This window comes from Cervus canadensis, chromosome 21, assembly GCF_019320065.1.
Source record: "Cervus canadensis isolate Bull #8, Minnesota chromosome 21, ASM1932006v1, whole genome shotgun sequence".
Lineage (NCBI taxonomy): Eukaryota > Metazoa > Chordata > Mammalia > Artiodactyla > Cervidae > Cervus > Cervus canadensis.
This window is the reverse complement of record NC_057406.1, coordinates 48,083,351-48,100,744: the sequence shown is the minus strand read 5'-3', so window position 1 is coordinate 48,100,744 and position 17,394 is coordinate 48,083,351. Positions and strand designations below refer to the sequence as shown.

At 34.1% G+C, this 17,394-nt stretch overlaps 1 protein-coding gene across 2 annotated transcripts in view; it reads left to right on the top strand.

The window, feature by feature from the left end:
- Nucleotides 1–17,394, top strand: part of UHRF1BP1L (UHRF1 binding protein 1 like) — a 78,730-nt gene that overhangs the window by 46,844 nt on the left and 14,492 nt on the right. For both annotated transcript variants that reach the window (XM_043440080.1, XM_043440081.1), the window contains 7 exons: nucleotides 344–462; nucleotides 2,984–3,125; nucleotides 6,724–6,917; nucleotides 8,367–9,868; nucleotides 10,236–10,411; nucleotides 14,547–14,689; nucleotides 15,380–15,530. In XM_043440080.1, coding sequence (XP_043296015.1) covers nucleotides 344–462; nucleotides 2,984–3,125; nucleotides 6,724–6,917; nucleotides 8,367–9,868; nucleotides 10,236–10,411; nucleotides 14,547–14,689; nucleotides 15,380–15,530 — 2,427 coding nt within the window. The remainder of the gene's footprint in view (nucleotides 1–343; nucleotides 463–2,983; nucleotides 3,126–6,723; nucleotides 6,918–8,366; nucleotides 9,869–10,235; nucleotides 10,412–14,546; nucleotides 14,690–15,379; nucleotides 15,531–17,394) is intronic.

Sequence of the window (17,394 nt, the reverse complement as noted above, 5' to 3'; positions counted from 1 at the left end):
AATATGACTAATAGAAGTAATACCCCTGTAGAATATTACAGACTCTTAAGTGACAGGTAGGTTTCTCTTTTTAACAGGAGTTTTACCAAAAGTTATTGTATGAGAGTTTCTTAAGTGTGATATAAGTATGATTCCCGTTTGAAGAATAATCCTCACAAATAAGAAACTAATCATCATAGTAACTTACATTCTTATATCAGTTTATATGTAAAGTGTTTCCACATATGTTATCTTGTTTGAGAAGTTAGGGCTCATGTATATTTCTAGTAGCTGATTAACAATAAAAGAGTGACTGTTAAAAATAATTTTACTCTAAATTGAAAGGAATTTTTGTTTCCCACAGAGAAAGATTCAGCTCTGAAAGGGGCTTCCAAAAAGCCTTCAGCGTTATCTCAACAATCCAAAGTGAAGTTAATGTCTAGTTCTGTTGTGGTTAGACTTGCTGATTTCAATATATACCAGGTATGTTTTATTTTTTAAATTAAATCTTCTGATAAACACCTTTAGTATCTCCTGCAAGCAGCTCTTATTAACTGTGCCACCATTTTATTTATAAATATCTTGACCAGCTTTGTGAAATGACTAAATTAGAATAGGAAACACCAGTTCATTAATTTTTGTTTGCATGGTTACCCAGAATTGGGCAAAATGTGAGGTTAAGTGCTCAGTTTCCCATACTGCTAAGCCTGTACAAGACTTCTGACACCAACCGTAGGTTTTTGGATTTCCCTGAATGGCCCACAGATTGGAGAATTCACTAGAAAAACTCACAGAACTCACTCAAATCAGTCATGCTCAGCATCTCATTCATTACAGGGGAGGGATATGAATTAGACAATAGGAAGAGAGCCCAGAGTGAAGTTCGAGAGGGCTCCAAGTTCGGAATATCCTTGCCTCCCAGGATGAACATTTAATAATTTGCGTGACATATTGCCCATGTAGTTGAATACAGTCTCTATGGGTGAACTTGATTCCAGATGACACAGCCTTCACCCTCTAAATACCACTAAGACTATCAAGTGTGGTCAGTCCCATTCTGAGTCATCTTGTGAAGCATATACTATCAGTTGTGGTCTCAGAGGTCTTCCATGAATAGGAAATTCCAAGAGTTTAGAATTAGCTCCCAGGAGCAGGAACAAAGACCAGACCTCTCTTTGGAGGCCGGATTCCATATTACACAAAGGTTTTCATGGAGGAAACTAAAATACAGTTTTTGCTTAATCAGACTAAGTATTGGCTATCCTGTGAACATTATAGCTAAGGACTCTGTCCCATTTATACTAACAGTCTTATTCAGGCTATAATTATACAACATGGTCTGATATCCCAATCGTTGAGACCAACACAATAGGGACATGACCCTTTTTTTTTTTTTAAATAAAGGATTTCAAGTATATATTATCATTTATGAATTATTCTGGTATATTTTGATAAATCTATGTCTTTGAAACTTGGCTTTATCTGAAAAGTTTTCATTTTACTTAGTAATTTTTGACTGGGGCCAGTTATGTCCTGCAGGGGACACTTGGTGATGTCTGAGGACAGTTGTCACAGCTGGGGGGAGGTTGTCACATCTGGAGGGGGTTGCTGCTGATGTCTAGTGGGTAGAGAGTGATGCTGCTGAACATTCTACAGCCCCCACAGCAAAGAATTATCTGGCCCAGATATCAATGATACCATTTTGGAGATGCATTGATGTAAGAGTTATTTTCTTATTGTACAATTGTCCCTTTCTTAATATTCTATATGTAATGCATTATATTTGAATAAGTTCATATGGAAATGGGGAAGGAGGATCACCTGTAGTCCTGTATGATTAAGGATGAAGGACAATAAAGAAATCCCACATACACAGAGAACCAAAACAGAGCAAAAGTAACTGGAAGAAAATAAGATAGTATGTTCATCCCAGTTTGGAAAACTTTTTAACTATTAAAAAGGAAAAAAACTATTATCTACTAAAATAACTTGACACTCTAGAGTTGAAAAGAATTTGTTTCCATGAGTACATAGAAAAACTTATTAGATAATATAACGGACTGACTTAAATTTAAGAAGACTATACAGATAATCAAAAGTCATCTTGTGATTAGCAGTTTATAAAAGGGAAACAAACCAGTGAAGAGTATCTACTTTGTGTGAGAAATATACATGTTTGTTGAATGAACAACAAAAAAAAAAACTTTGAGATACATCCCTGGGTCTGCTAATAAGCAAGCATAAATAAATGAATTGATAAGATGCTATCTGTTGAACTTTGGAGAGATTTGTATACATGCTTTTGATATAATTATAATTAGCTGTTTTGTGGAGAGTGAAAGATGTGTAACGTGAATCTTAAAACTAATAGTTTTTTTGGAAGAAAGCTCAGACTGTTTGACAGGTGCATTTATAGTTGTACTCTTGTTTTTAAATTTTTATTGTGGTAAAATATATATAACATTTATCATTATAGCCATTTTTAAATGTACAGTTCATTGACATTAAGTATATTCACATTATTGTGTGATTATCACCACTGTCCATCTCCATAATTTTTTTATTATTCTAAACTAAAGGTCTGTATTTAGTTATATTATTTTTCATAATAATGAATTATAGTAAAGAATTATTATGAAATGCGTAGTTGGGAAGTAGTCTAGTCTTTAAAACTTGAATCTTGTCCTGACTCTGCCATTTATATATTTGTACTATCTTACAGAAATATTTTTTGTTGTAAGCCTCAGAGTAGTAAATTTGCAAAGAAATTTGTACAGAATTGAGTTTGTAATTGATGAGAATCCAAAGAGGTTTTGGTTTTACAAGTTGATTTGTATTATTTTAAAACAGTTTAATGTGAAATTAAATATATAATAAAGATTACAGTGGCAGTTAATTATTGGAAATAGTTTTAAGAATTTGAAGTGATGTTTGTGTTGCATAAACCTTTGGTGGAAAGGGCTTTGTTTCATGTTACTTCAATAAACTTAATTTCTTTTTTTAGGTCTCTACAGCAGAACAATGTCGATCTTCCCCTAAAAGTATGATTTCTTGCAATAAAAAATCCCTGTATCTTCCACAAGAAATGTCAGCTGTCTATATAGAGTTCACAGAGTATTACTATCCAGATGGGAAGGATTTTCCAAGTAAGAGCATTCCCTGTTTGGTTTTTGTTTGTTCATTACTCATGAAGTTTTATTTTTCCTTGCTAAGTTTTTGAGTTTTATAAATGTGAAAAAAGAAAAACAAGTCTATTGTTCTTTACCCTTATAATCATTGTGTTTTGTATATAACTCTAGTAGAGCATTTTTACATACTTATTTGTTTCTGTGTTCTTTTTCCTTACTAGCTTGTAGCATCCTTCATATCAAGAACTGTGTACTATTCATGCTTAATTTTATTCCTGAGGTTTGACTCAGTTTTTGTTCTTAGCAGCTGTTGTTAAATGAAAGAATGAATGAAAGTTAGATTATTTGTAGAATAAGATCAATGTTTTTTCTTTAGTAAAACTCATTTATATTTCATTTATATAAAACTAAATATAGTAAACTGTAATGTAATCATTACATAGTAAACTATAATGTAATGTAATCATTCATTGTAAACTGAATGAAGTTACCCGTTTAGCTATAGAGAATTTGGGAGGCTGGATTTTGATACCCAAATGTATACCTTGGACAACTTTTAGCACTTGTCTTTAGTTAGAAACATTGAATTACATGAATTTTTATTTGTAAGCTACTTTATGACTATACATTTGTATTCTTTGCTGTTGTCTCAGTTCATCTGATTCTTCAAACAAAAATTTGCCTTTGTTCATGTAGTACCTTTTTCATTATTTTGGTTGAAAATCATAGTTGAAAAAAGGTGTTTAAATGAAATGGCTTATGTTATTTTTAATTTTAAATGGGTTAGTTTTTAAGTGGAACTCCAAATTCTCTGGGCTACTTAGCCCATTTGTTTACTATTCACTTAATATAGGTTTTTAGTTTCAAAGGGAATTTCTGATGCTCATGTCTTTTTTGTAAAAAAGAAGATAGCCTGGAAATTACTTTGAAAAAAAAATCAGACTATTTTATTTCAATCCTCATTTGTACCAATTGTCTAGGATCTAATCCTTACCATCTTCATGCTTTTCAGTGGTCTTTTTGTATGTTTCAAATGTGTTTTCTCTTCTACCTTCTTGACAGAAACTGAAAATTAAGATAGGTTAAGGCATTTGTTCAGCACCTCATAAAGAATAAAGTGGCACAGCTGAAACTCAAGTATAGGTTTTCTAAATCAAAATTCTTCCCACCCCATCCCATCCTCACCCCCAAATTGTATTTCACTGCCCTCCAGTTGTTTACAGTCATTTATCTGTAATTGGATAATCCCTTTGTTTCCAACACCCCCCATTGTTTTCCTTAAATAATGTCTCATTCATTGAACTAGTAATTTTTCTTCAGAGTAAAGCCTATAGTTTCCAAGATTTCTGACTTCTAATCTAGGTTTATTTTTATCAGTTTTGTTAATGTGCACCAAGGAAATTAAAATATTCTATAATCTATACATTTTCTTTTGATAAAAATATAAAATTCCTTCACAGCAATTTGAATCTGAGCTCCTTAATATTTAGGAGTGAAACTGGTTGGTTATGTTTAGCTACTTTTAACTTTTTATTATGGAAAATTTCAAACATATACAGAAATAAAGAGCATGACATATTGAATCCCTATGTACAGGGATTTGTTTGCAGTTCTCACATTTCATCTTTCTGTTAAGTGCTCCACCTTTAAAAATGTATGATCTTTTCTTAATGATTGTAAATATTACATGCATTCATTATATATTGTATATAAAGAAACCCCCCCCCCCAAAAAAATGCCCTGGAACCTACAGTTGAGAGAGAACTTCTGCTAATAAAAGTGTATCAGTTTGCTAAGGCTACCATAATAGAATACTACAGACCGTGGTTTAAATAACAGAAATCTGTTTCCTCACAGTTCTAGAGGCTGGAATTCTAGGTCGAAGTGTCGGGCATGGTTGTTTCCTCGGAGACCTCTCTTCTTGGCTTCTAGATGGTTATCTCCACACATGGTCTTTCCTGTGTGTGTCCATTTTCTAGTCTCTCATTATCACACCTGTCATACTGGACTAGGGCCCACCCCTATAAACTCATTTTGACCTTAATTGAGTTTTTAAAAGGCCTATCTCCAAATACAGTTATTCCTGAGGTATTTGGAGTTAGAACTTCAGCTTATCTATTTGAGGGGATGCATTTCAGACCATGACAATAAGTATAGTGTTGTTAGTCCTGTTTTTGAATGTATGCATTTGTTTAACATACTTGATTTACGTTCTGACCTTTCCCTTTAATGATCCTAGTTTTCTACAAGTTTATTTTAAATATCTTTAATAGCTATGTGATAACCTAGTTCTAGTTCTAACAGAGCCCTGTTAGAGACTGCATATAGCTCTTTTCACTGTTTAGTGTACTGAGTTTCTTCCTCTGTCCCAGATCTGCGGTCAGAGTTCTTCTGTTCTTCTGGACTACATTTACTCTCTAGTTCTCTCTGTGACTGCCATTATCACTAATCTATATTTGAGATTCCCTCTTCTTTTTTCCCCAATGTGATTACCTCAGCAGCTCACCTCCTTACTATCCTTGAAGATAAGCACGTCCACATCCCCGATAAGATGTCTCTGTTGTACTTTAATTTTTCTACTTTCATATATGTCTCTTGTAATCACCCCTGAACTTTTAAAGGAAAGATCTGTGACCTTTTTTATATTCTTTGTGCCTAATACAATACAGTAAATGTAGTTGGCTTCTTTAAATCTGCTGAAAGAAAGTAAATGAATGAAAGAAAACAAATCCTCTTCAAGACATTGTTACAATGTCATTTCTCTACTGGTATCTCACACCGTGTGTTTATTTTCCTTAAATTAGCATACTTTAAAAGTTCTAGATATTCATACTGTTTGCTTTGGTAAAAGTAAATAGGCCTGAAATTTTGGAATAAAAGATCTTCATCAAAATACTCTGAAAATGATAATGGCTTTTATGAAGCAATAGATACAGATTTCAGGGAGTGATACACTCTAATTATGAATATTAGTTTAACATAAATTAGCACTAAAGCATTTATTCAACCCATAAGAGTCCAATGTTTTGGAGGATCTATGAGTGTATTTGTTTGATTATTCAAGATATACTTAATTTTTTACTTGGTACCAGATACTGTTCTAGGCTTAAGATTAAGTGGAGAATAGAACTTGTGAATTGTCCCTCCTCAAGGAGAACTGTCTCACTTAGCACTTTCATAAGAAATTAGTCATTAGGCTTGGTTCTTTCATTTTAGAGAATTCAGATTAAGTCAGGTAGTAAATCGTTGTAGAAATACGTGACTGAGGATCACAACTTTGATGTGATACTTTGAGCAAGAAGGTAAAATTTTTGAAGTTTGCTTCAAAATATTAGGGAAAGAAATCCAAACAATACCTCTTATTTGTGCAGTCAGATTTAGATCAAACTGTATATTTTTCTATTAGTGAAGCATTGAAGAGGTTTCCTGTCTCTCCAGACATGTTTGCTACCATCCCCTTCCAGATATAGTATCACTTAAATTTTGTAAATAACACTGTAAAATATTTTAATGTCAGTGTGGGAAGAATGAAGCTTAAACATGTATTTTCTGTTCTCAGGGAAGATTTAGAACTATCGGTTTATTGAAAATCTTTCTAAATTTTTTTTCTCCGCAGTTCCATCTCCCAACCTTTATAGCCAGCTGAATGCACTACAGTTTACTGTGGATGAAAGAAGTATTTTATGGTTAAATCAGTTTGTGTTGGATTTAAAACAAAGTCTTAATCAATTTATGGCTGTGTACAAGTTGAATGACAATTCAAAATCTGATGAGCATGTTGATATTCGAATCGATGGCTTAATGCTAAAGGTACCATATAAACAAGTGGCTGTGAGAATAAAACCATTTTTACAGAAGAAAAGTTAACAGCATTGTCATTTCCAGGATTTAAGATGGGTACTCAAATATAAGTCAACTTCATTGCAATCTTAATTTTAATTTTAATCTGTTTCCAATTATAGAAGCTTTAAGGGACTGCTTCCTCTCTCTTCCCCATTCCTTCTTTCTCTGCTTTTCTTCTTTTTTTATTTTTTCCACTGCTCATCCATTTGGAGGTGAGCAGTAGAGATCAGTTGTTTTTTCTTTGTACTTTGTTTTATTTTTGACTACACTGGGTCTTCGTTGCTGTGCTCAGGCTTTCTCCAGCTGCCGTGAGGGGGGCCTACTCTTATTGAGGTTGCAGGCTTCCCAGCGTGGCGGCTTCTCCTGTCCAGAGGGTGGTTTGTAGGCGCCTGGGCTGCAGTAGTTGCAGCGTGTGGGCTCCGTGGTTGTGGCTCACAGACTCTCCAGCGTGGGCTTCAGTGCTTGCGGCGCATGGGCTTAGTTGCCTGGCAGCATGTGGAATCTTCCTGGACCAGGGTTTGAACCTGTGTACCCTGCATTGACAGGTGGATTCTTAGCTACCACACCACCAGGGAAGTCCTAAATGTCATTTTTTCCCCCTGCTTCTTACTAGAGCTGATAAAAATTTTTTTAATAAGGGTAAATAATACAGTGAAGTTTTTAAATTGTGTCTGGGCTTTAGTTGTTGCATTTATTCTGTTATTAACGTCTAGAGGTAATGGAAAGTTCCTTTTTATTGCCACCAGGTAGTTGATAATCAGAATTCCATGGATATTTGAACTTTAAAGGAAGGAAGCTAAAAAAAACAATAGTATAGTTTGAACTCTTTGTTGTAAATATTTTGAAGACTGGGCTTTATTATCTGTAGAAAATAATTTTGGTAAATAGTTTGACCTATACTCCTATGTTTATTTTCTTAATAGTTTTCTCCCAAATAAATTACTCAAATGACAATTATCCAGTCATTCCATTTACTTATCTAGTGATCCTCTAGATCACTTGAATTTAAAATACCATGACAAAAAATTCTCTTTTCCAAACTTGGCACTTAGATACTCAGGGCATAGTATATATACACACACTCAGGGCATACTAAACATTTAATAATTTATTTACTTGATTTAATTCAGTTTTGTCCCTTTTATTTTGTGATAGTCTACAAATATCTGTGTTATGTACATCTTTCATTGTGGTTTTTTCCCCCTTTGGTTCTTTTCTTAGTTGTTAATCATTTAAGCCTTTTTTATTTGGTTTAATAAGATTTGGGGGGAGAGAATATTTTATGTCAGGATAGAAAAATACTGTTTTGGGGGAGAAATGTCAAAAAAGGATTTCTATGCTGTCACATTACTTTACCTTCAAGCTGGGTGGATTTGTAAGTCAGCCTAGATTAGTTTTTTTTTTTTTCTCTTCTAGTTTGTCATTCCTTCTGAAATGAAATCTGAATGCCATCAAGATCAACCACGTGCAATTTCTATTCAGAGTTCTGAAATGATTGCTACAAATACAAGACACTGTCCAAACTGTCGACATTCTGATTTAGAAGCTTTATTTCAAGACTTCAAAGACTGTGATTTTTTCAGTAAAACATATACCAGTTTCCCCAAATCTGGTGACAATTTTAATATTCTGCATCCAATCTTCCAGAGACATGCTCATGAACAGGATACCAAACTGCATGAAGTTTATAAAGGCAATGTTACCCCCAAGTTGAATAAACACACTCTTAAAACCTCGGCTGCCACGGATGTTTGGGCTGTGTACTTTTCTCAATTTTGGATAGATTATGAAGGGATAAAAAGTGGAAAAGGACGACCAATCAATTTCGTAGATTCCTTCCCTCTTTCCATCTGGATTTGTCAACCAAAAAGGTATGCAGTGTCACGAAAATCACTGCAGACTTGTAATCAAACCTCTCTAAATACATCACAAAGTGAATCTAGTGACCTGACTGGCCGATGGAAGCGAAAAAAGCTCTTGAAGGAGTATTACAGTACAGAATCTGATCCCTTGACCAATGGTGGTCAGAAACCTTCTTCAGATACATTTTTAAGATTTTCTTCACCATCATCAGATGCAGATATTCATGTCCTGGTTCACGTTCATAAACATGTCAGTATGCAAATCAATCACTACCAGTATTTGCTCTTGCTTTTCCTCCACGAGTCACTTATTTTGCTTTCAGAGAATTTAAGGAAAGATGTAGAAGCTGTGACTGGTAGTCCAGCTAGTCAGACATCTGTTTGCATCGGAATTTTACTTAAAAGTGCAGAAGTGGCTCTTTTGCTACATCCTGTGGATCAAGCAAATACTCTTAAGTCTCCTGTTTCTGAAAGTGTGAGCCCAATGGTTCCGGATTATTTGCCTGCAGAAAATGGAGAATTTTTGTCTTCAAAAAGAAAACAAGTTAGTAGTGGAATAAATCAGATTAGAAGTATAACTCTTAATCATATGTCAGACAACAGATCTATGAGTGTTGACCTTAGCCATGGCCCTTTGAAGGATCCTTTGCTTTTTAAATCAGCTAGTGATACAAATCTGCAAAAAGATACTTCTTTTCTGGATTATTTATCAGATAAAAATTTAGGGAAAATAAGCGAAGATGAAAGTAGTGGAATTGTTTGCCAAAGTGGCTCAGGAGAAATTGGATCAGAAACAAATGGCAAAAAGGATTCATCTTACACAGATTCAAATAGTGTCTTAAACTACAGAGAGGATTCAAGTATACTGTCATTTGATGATGGTGGTAATCAGAACATACTTTCAAATAGTTTAACTAGTAAAAGAAGTGAAACCATAGAGTCAATCTTTAAGGCTGAAGATTTGCTTCCAGAAACAGCATCACTGTCTGAGAATGTGGAAATCAGTAAAGAAGAAGCACCCACCATCAGAACACTCAAATCGCAGTCATCCTTAAGGTAATGACTTACTGTTGGATTTGGATTGGGAGTTTATTTAATTGTGTGTGTGTGTGTGTGTGTGTGTGTGTGTGCATATGCACGCACAACACACAAGCATGTGCATGTGCTTTGGACAGAAAACCATGGTAAATGAGGCATTGTTAAAATTAGCACATGGAAAAATAAGTTTTTAAGAACATGAAAATACTTTGAGCTTATCCTTAGATAATATGATTTTTTTTGTTTTTTTTTTTTTTTTGATAATATGATTTTAAAACTTTGTGTATATTATATATATATATTTTTTTGTTTGTTTGACATATTGTTTAGAAAGTATCCTTGTCCTTTTACGTGATGTTCTTCTGGTGTTGTTGTTTGTTAACAGTGGAAAGCCTAAGGACCGTTGCCCACCCAACTTGGCTCCACTCACTGTTTCTTGTAAGAACATGAGAAGAAGCCCCTCACAAACCTCCCTGGACACCATTTCACTTGACAGCATGATGTTGGAAGAACAGTTATTAGAAAGTGATGGAAGTGATAGTCATATATTTTTGGAAAAAGGTAAAGCAATACAATTTAAGAATTTATATACACAAAAATCCTAGAAGTGGCATTTAAGGTTTTTTTAGTTATACTGAGCAGTCAGTTATAGCCTAAAAAGATTTATTTATACACACATACACACACAATACAAAGAACATTGTACCTAACTTCCTAATAGTTGTTCTAGTGCTTCTTTTGACCACATACTCCTTCCTTTTTATGGTCGATGTTTAGCAGTTATTTATATATAGTCATTTAGATCATAAAGTTATTTATATATAATCATTTAGATCATAAAATCATTTAGATCATTAATGCTGCTAGCCTCTATCACAGGGGCCCCTGTATCTGGAATTTGATTAGATTGGCTTAATTTTGCATGATGAATTCTCAACTATGACTGTAATTTTTCCAGTCTATGTGGTTCTATGACTGTAATTTTTCCAGAACGGATCTGTTGATTGCTATAACCAGAATTCTCCTTCATACGTGATAGTGTATGATGGAACTACATGATTCCCCTATTTTATTCAGAAGCAACGAATGCCCCAGTACAGACCATTAGGAATGACTTAGTATTAGACATCCCCATCACTAAGACATTGGGGACTTTGTGAACAGGAATAAAACTGTGGACTGTAGCCAGAGAATAGTTGCCTGTACAGACCTTAAAGTTTCAGTTCAGTTCAGTCGCTCAGTCGTGTCTGACTCTTTGCGACCCCATGAACCGCGGCACGCCAGGTCTTAGGAATTACTTTGCATGTGAATAGTAAAAGCCTGTTGATACAGTTGAAAACGGCTTAGGTTAGGAAAGGCTCATAGCTTTAGAAACTGAAGCGTGGAGAAATTCCTGTCCAGGTAAGAAGTAATAGAGGCAAATTTGGATCTCAGTTGGTCTGACTCAGGAACCTAAGCTTTTAACCAACCAGTATGCTATGCCAGCACCCCAGACTTGGGAAATGGTTACTGTATGTAAACAAAAAGCCCTTTTATAGGCCATTCACAGTAATCTTCTTCCCAGCATACTTTACCAGTTAAATATAGATGAGGTGCTGATAGGGGTCATAGAAATGTATTCTTGATTCAGATAGCTCTATTGCCTAGTTCTCTTGCCCCCGTCAAGGCTTAAGATTCTACTTCAATAGAAGATTTCTGTTTTGTGATCAAATGATGCTTCAAAAACAGTGTTCCTGTAGAAAACATCTCCATTTATTCTTAGAAAGTATCAGTGATTTTTTTATTTCTGAAAATTAAATAATAAAAGTGACTACCTCTCAATGTGGAAAATTTGGAAAATATAAACTACTACAATTTGGAGAATAACCCCAAAGTCCCACAATCTAGAGATACCAATTATAATTTATCTTGTAAATGTATATATATATTTCCATACATGTATATATAGTATCACTCCATATATATGGTTTTCAGCCTGTTTTTTTTAACCAGTATTAAGTTATTAAATTGTCATAAGAATGTACCCTGACCTTTTAATTGTTTCCCTGATATTGGATGTTTAGATTGTTTTTAGTTTTTTTCACAGCTATAAGATGCTATAATTAGTATCATTGTTCATTAATTTTTATCAGTTTTATTTCTAATAACTGCCTTAGAATACATTCTATCTATAGACTGTTTTTAGGATCTTGAAAAATACAAGGGCATTTGATTTTATGTGTAATGCTTAAATGACATATGACTATGTATTCATAGTTCTCTTTAACTGTAATAAGTTTCTTTCTGTTAAAGGAATTATTCTCATTAGGAAAGGACTTATTTTTTCTGTGTTTTGTTTTAGTTTTATAAGAAATATATGAGTTCTTTCTCACTTAAGAAAGCATCAGATGTCATGGAAATATCTAGAGTAAAAATTTAAGGTATCACTGTAATACCACTGTTACTCTGCCCTTGATACCGTTCCCCATTCTGGAAATAGCTACCGTTGACTTTTGGTATATATAATTCCAGACATTTTCCTTTGTGTTTTTATGTACATGTTGGTATGTTTACGTGGCTTCCTGGTGGCTCAGATGATAATGAATCTGCCTCAGTGTAGGAGACCCAGGTTCGATCTCTAGGTTGGGAAGATCCCTGGAGAAGGGAATGGCTAACCACTCCAGTATTCTTGCCTAGAGAATTCTATGGACAGAGGAACCTGGCAGGCTACAGTCCATGGCGTCACAAAAAGTCGGACATGACTGAGTGACTAACTCTTTCACTTCACTTTCATGTATGTTTCCACATATGAACACTAACATACACACACACACACACACACACACATTTACATACACATATATATTGTGAATTTGTATTTTTGAACATATATGCATATTTATAAATGAACAAACCTATAGCTAGACTGCCAGCCCACCACAGACTTCAAACTAGTCTCCCCAGTTTTTTTTCATTTCATAGGCAGAATATTCTTTTAAAATGTGTGTATTATCATGTCAGTTTCCATTTTAGTCCTGATACGTTTTAACTGCTGTAAGGCTGTTGATTTAAAAAGAAGCCTAATGTTGCTGACAGTGCTCTGTGTGACCTGGCCCCAGCTTGCATTTCTGCTGTTTCCCGTGTGCTTACTACCCTTAAGTTGTACCGTAATATTTACTGTATAGTATATGTCAGTCTTTCTGTCAGTCTCTTTACTAGGACAGACTTCCTCAGTCTTTGTACCTGTGCCTGGAATATTCTTTTTTCTTTCTTTTTATTTTATCTTAAATATTACTTTCTTAACCTCTGGCAGTGTTAGGAACTCCCTGTGAAATGTGGGAATTTATTCATACTACAATTTTTATTTATATGCATTTCTCCAACCTAAAAATCATTTTATTTATCCATTCAATAGGTAATTTATTGAACACCTACTTGCTTTGTTAGGCACTGAATTAGAACCTGATTATATATAGTAGTAAATATAATAATAAAAATTATTACCAAAAAAAATTATTACAAAGAAAGACAAATACTATATGATTTCACTCATATTGTGGGTTATATTTTTTAAAGAACAAAATGAAAACAGAGCAAAAACAAGTTTATAGATAGAGAAAGCAGATTGGTTGTTACCAGAGGGCAAGGGGATGGGGAAATGGTCAAAATGGATGGAGGAGATCAATTTTATCATTATGGATAGTAAACTAGTCTTTTGATGGTGCACTTTGTAGTGTACACAGATGTCAAATTATAATGTACATCTGAAAAAAAGAAATTTTTAACAAGCTGCTTGCAAGCTACATTCAGAAGAATGTTCTTTCAGTGAATGAAAGTGATACTCATTCTATAATGCATTTAGTGAAGTGTTATGAAGACTTAAGATCAAGATGTTTATAACAACAGCAAAGTAAAGCTTTGTAAAATGCTGTCATGTAAGCAAAAGGGTTTAGAGAATGACTGACTTGATTGTTTTGTCATTCAGTGAATTAATCCTTGAAATCATTTTTAGAATTACTAGCTTTTCTTTTTTTTTTTTAATATAAAGTCAGAATCCAGGCATGATTGAAGTGAAAAAAAAAAAAGAGGCTTTGTTTTGTGTCTTTGGCCCGTCTCATTTTTCTAGATTCATTTTCATTTCAATATTTCTTTTTTATGGTATTTCTAAAAAGTGTTGATCTGTTATGAACACAAATTTTTAAAAATTATCTTTTACCATAGGGAGTTTGAGATATATTAAAAAAGAGCTCATTGAGGAATTAAGGCAGGTTGGTAAGGATGGAAAACAATCACATTGACAATAGTAGTATTAACTTCATGTAGAAGAACTGTAGGGTACTGAAAAGGGAAATGAAATGGGCAGACTGGGATCACTGAATGTTGGATAGAACAGAGGAGGCAAAGCTGGCTGACCAGGAGCGGCCAGTAACGCCAGCACCACCCCTGCAGTGGGAAGAACACAGACTGGCTAGCTGCGGTGGACTTCTTTAATACTAAGTTTAGGGTTTAATATCTCTAACACCTTATTGTGGAAAGTTATTTCTTACTTTTTGCTGACTAACTGCAATTTAATTTTTCTTTGCTTCTTGTCTTCTTAAATAAGACTATGCTTAAGAAAGAGTTGAAGGAACAGTCCATTTTGGTTAGATAAATGTAACATTATTGGATCATGTATAAACTGATTTTAATTTATCAGTTTATTTTTATCTTATTTCAGGTATTAAAAAGAATTCAACTACAAATTACCCGAGCCCAGCAGATCAGACAAATGCCAGTGCAAACCTACAGAATTACGGTGAAACCTCTCCAGATGCCATCAGTACAAATTCAGAGGGTGTTCAAGAAAGTCATGATGACCTGGTAATCTTTTCAGAGACATTCTATGAAGAGAACTGCCACCAACTTTATCTCATATTCAATGTGTACCCATTTATGGGCACTGATATGTAAAAATAATTGACTGAGATTGTGGGTAATTTACTTTGTTCTTCCTCCTCTTGACATTTTTCCTTCACTCTTACTGAATTGTTATTCTCTGAATTTCATTTTTCTAAATTTTTTTAAAAAATTGTGTTGAAGAGGAAAGATTCTATCTTTTTTCCATTCTTTGTGTTTTGACCTTTATTTTAATTTGATTAAATCTACTGTGAAAAAGTTTGATAGTAAGGATGGTAGTCAGTCCTTATGAGGGGCTGTCTACAAAAGAAATGTTACTGGTTTATTTCAAGCCCTCTTCACCTAATGAAGTATTCTTATAGATGCCTTAGAAAATGTGTTCAGCTTTTAATGAAAAGCTAATGAAAAATATATAACAAAACTGTCATATATTTAATCTTTGTGACCCAAAACAATTCTCTTGACTGAGCAGAAAGAAAGGAAGTGGAAGTTTATAACCGTAATATAATAACTGCTTTCTGTTGGTCACAAATATATTTTTATTTTATTAAGTCACAGTTGTATTTTTAGAGGTTATAGTAGTTTCCTGTGTTTTTCCTAAATTTTGTTTTGAATTATTTGGTATACTAATATTATTTATGCAATCCTTTTTAGATGTCAGTTGTGGTATTTAAAATTACTGGTGTTAATGGGGAAATTGACATCCGAGGTGAAGATACGGAAATCTGTCTTCAAGTGGACCAAGTGATACCAGATCAGTTAGGCAATATCAGTTTACGGCATTACCTTAGTCATCGTCCAATAGGTAAGACTTTAATGTGATTTAAGCTTGTTTTCTTTTTTAATATATATGTCAGCAGCATTTCTACCTTTGATGTAAATAAATTCAAGGAAAATGATATTTATTTATAATGATGCAAAAGATTTATTTTTTTAGATTATCATATTTCCATAAAGTACTTTAAGTTATTAGAAACACAATCTATTGAAGAGGTACTCTCTAATTTCTTTTTGTTTCTGCTAAGTTCCGTCTTTAATTTTTTGAGTCTTCCCATTCTTTGAAATGATAGATTTGAGAAAACTAAGATTTTTTCTACATGACAAGAGTAACCCTAACCCTAACCCTAACCCTAACACACTGGATGGTAATCCTGAAAGGTCAAAGTTAGTTCAACACCAGAATAAGTGTCAATTTTTGTATTCCATTGTCTTGTTGTTGTTAAGTTGCTTGGTCACGTCTGACTCTTTGTGACCCTATGCACTACAGCAAGCCAGGCTTCCCTGTTCTTCACCATCTCCTGCAGCTTGCTCAAACTCATGTCCACTGAGTCGGTGATGCCATCCAACCATCTCATCCTCTGTTGTCCCCTTCTCCTCCTGCCTTCAATGTCTCCCAGCATCACAGGGTCTTTTCTAATGAGTCGGCTCTTTGCATCAAGTGGCCGAAGTATTGGAATTTCAACTTCAGCATAGTCCTTCCAATGAATATTCAGGACTGATCTCCTTTAGGATGGACTGGTTGGATCTCCTCGCAGTCCAAGGGACACTCAAGAGTCTTCTCCAACACCACAGTTCAAAAGCATCAGTTCTTCAGTGCTCAGCCTTCTTTATAGTCCAACTCTCACATCCATACATGACCACTGGGAAAACCATAGCTTTGACTAGATGGACCTTTGTTGGCAAAGTAATGTGTCTGCTTTTCAGTGCACTATGTTTGTCATAGCTTTTCTTCCAAGAAGCAAGTGTCTTTTAATTTCATGGCTGCAGTCACCATCCATAGTGATTTTGGAACCCAAGAAAATAAAGTCTGTCACTGTTTCCATTGTTTCCCCATCTGTTTTCCGTGAAATGATGGGACCAGATGCCATGATCTTAGTTTTTTGAATGTTGAATTATCTTGCTTTATTTTCCGTTATCTTGCTTATAAGCAAGTATTTCCTGAGTCTGGTGTTATACTTGATACTTGGTAAAATCATGTATCCTGTTCTTTTGGGTTTTCATTCTAAGATCAACACATTCTCCTAAGTACAGAGGGATATAAGCAAAAAAACATGTCGTGTATGACGAGGAATGATACATTAAATCATTCCTTTTTCAAGCTTTATATGGAATTATCACTCATAGTTTTCAGTCATTTAAAGACCTGAATTTATTAAAATAATTATGCTGAGAAATTTAAATGACAGTGTTCAGTTTTTTTAATCTTTTGAAAAGTCACTTAGCTGTAATATTTTTCTTTGCTACATGTACAGAATGCTATATCTGATATAATACATGTTGAAATACATGCAATCCTGCATGATATCAAACAAACATGCTATCACCTCACATCCTGGGAATCGCAGGTAAATGTGTATTTGTCTACAAACCAGCATCATAGAAGAAAGTTACCTCCTGATTTTTTCTATGTGTAGGCCTTGCAGTTTACAATGTATCTCCTAAAAAGAAATTCAAGAATTTCGTATTAGGAAATGTCAATCCCAATAGCATACAAAATGAAAGAAGCTAAGTATTCAATATATGTAGTTGGAAAGATTTTATAGTAGATGAAAAAACAACAAAAAAAGATGGAATGTAAAATTTCAAAAGCTAAACCCTGTTCTATACCCAACCAGACACTTTTTTGCACAGTTTTTTGCTTTATACCCCACTTATTACCATGTCCTATT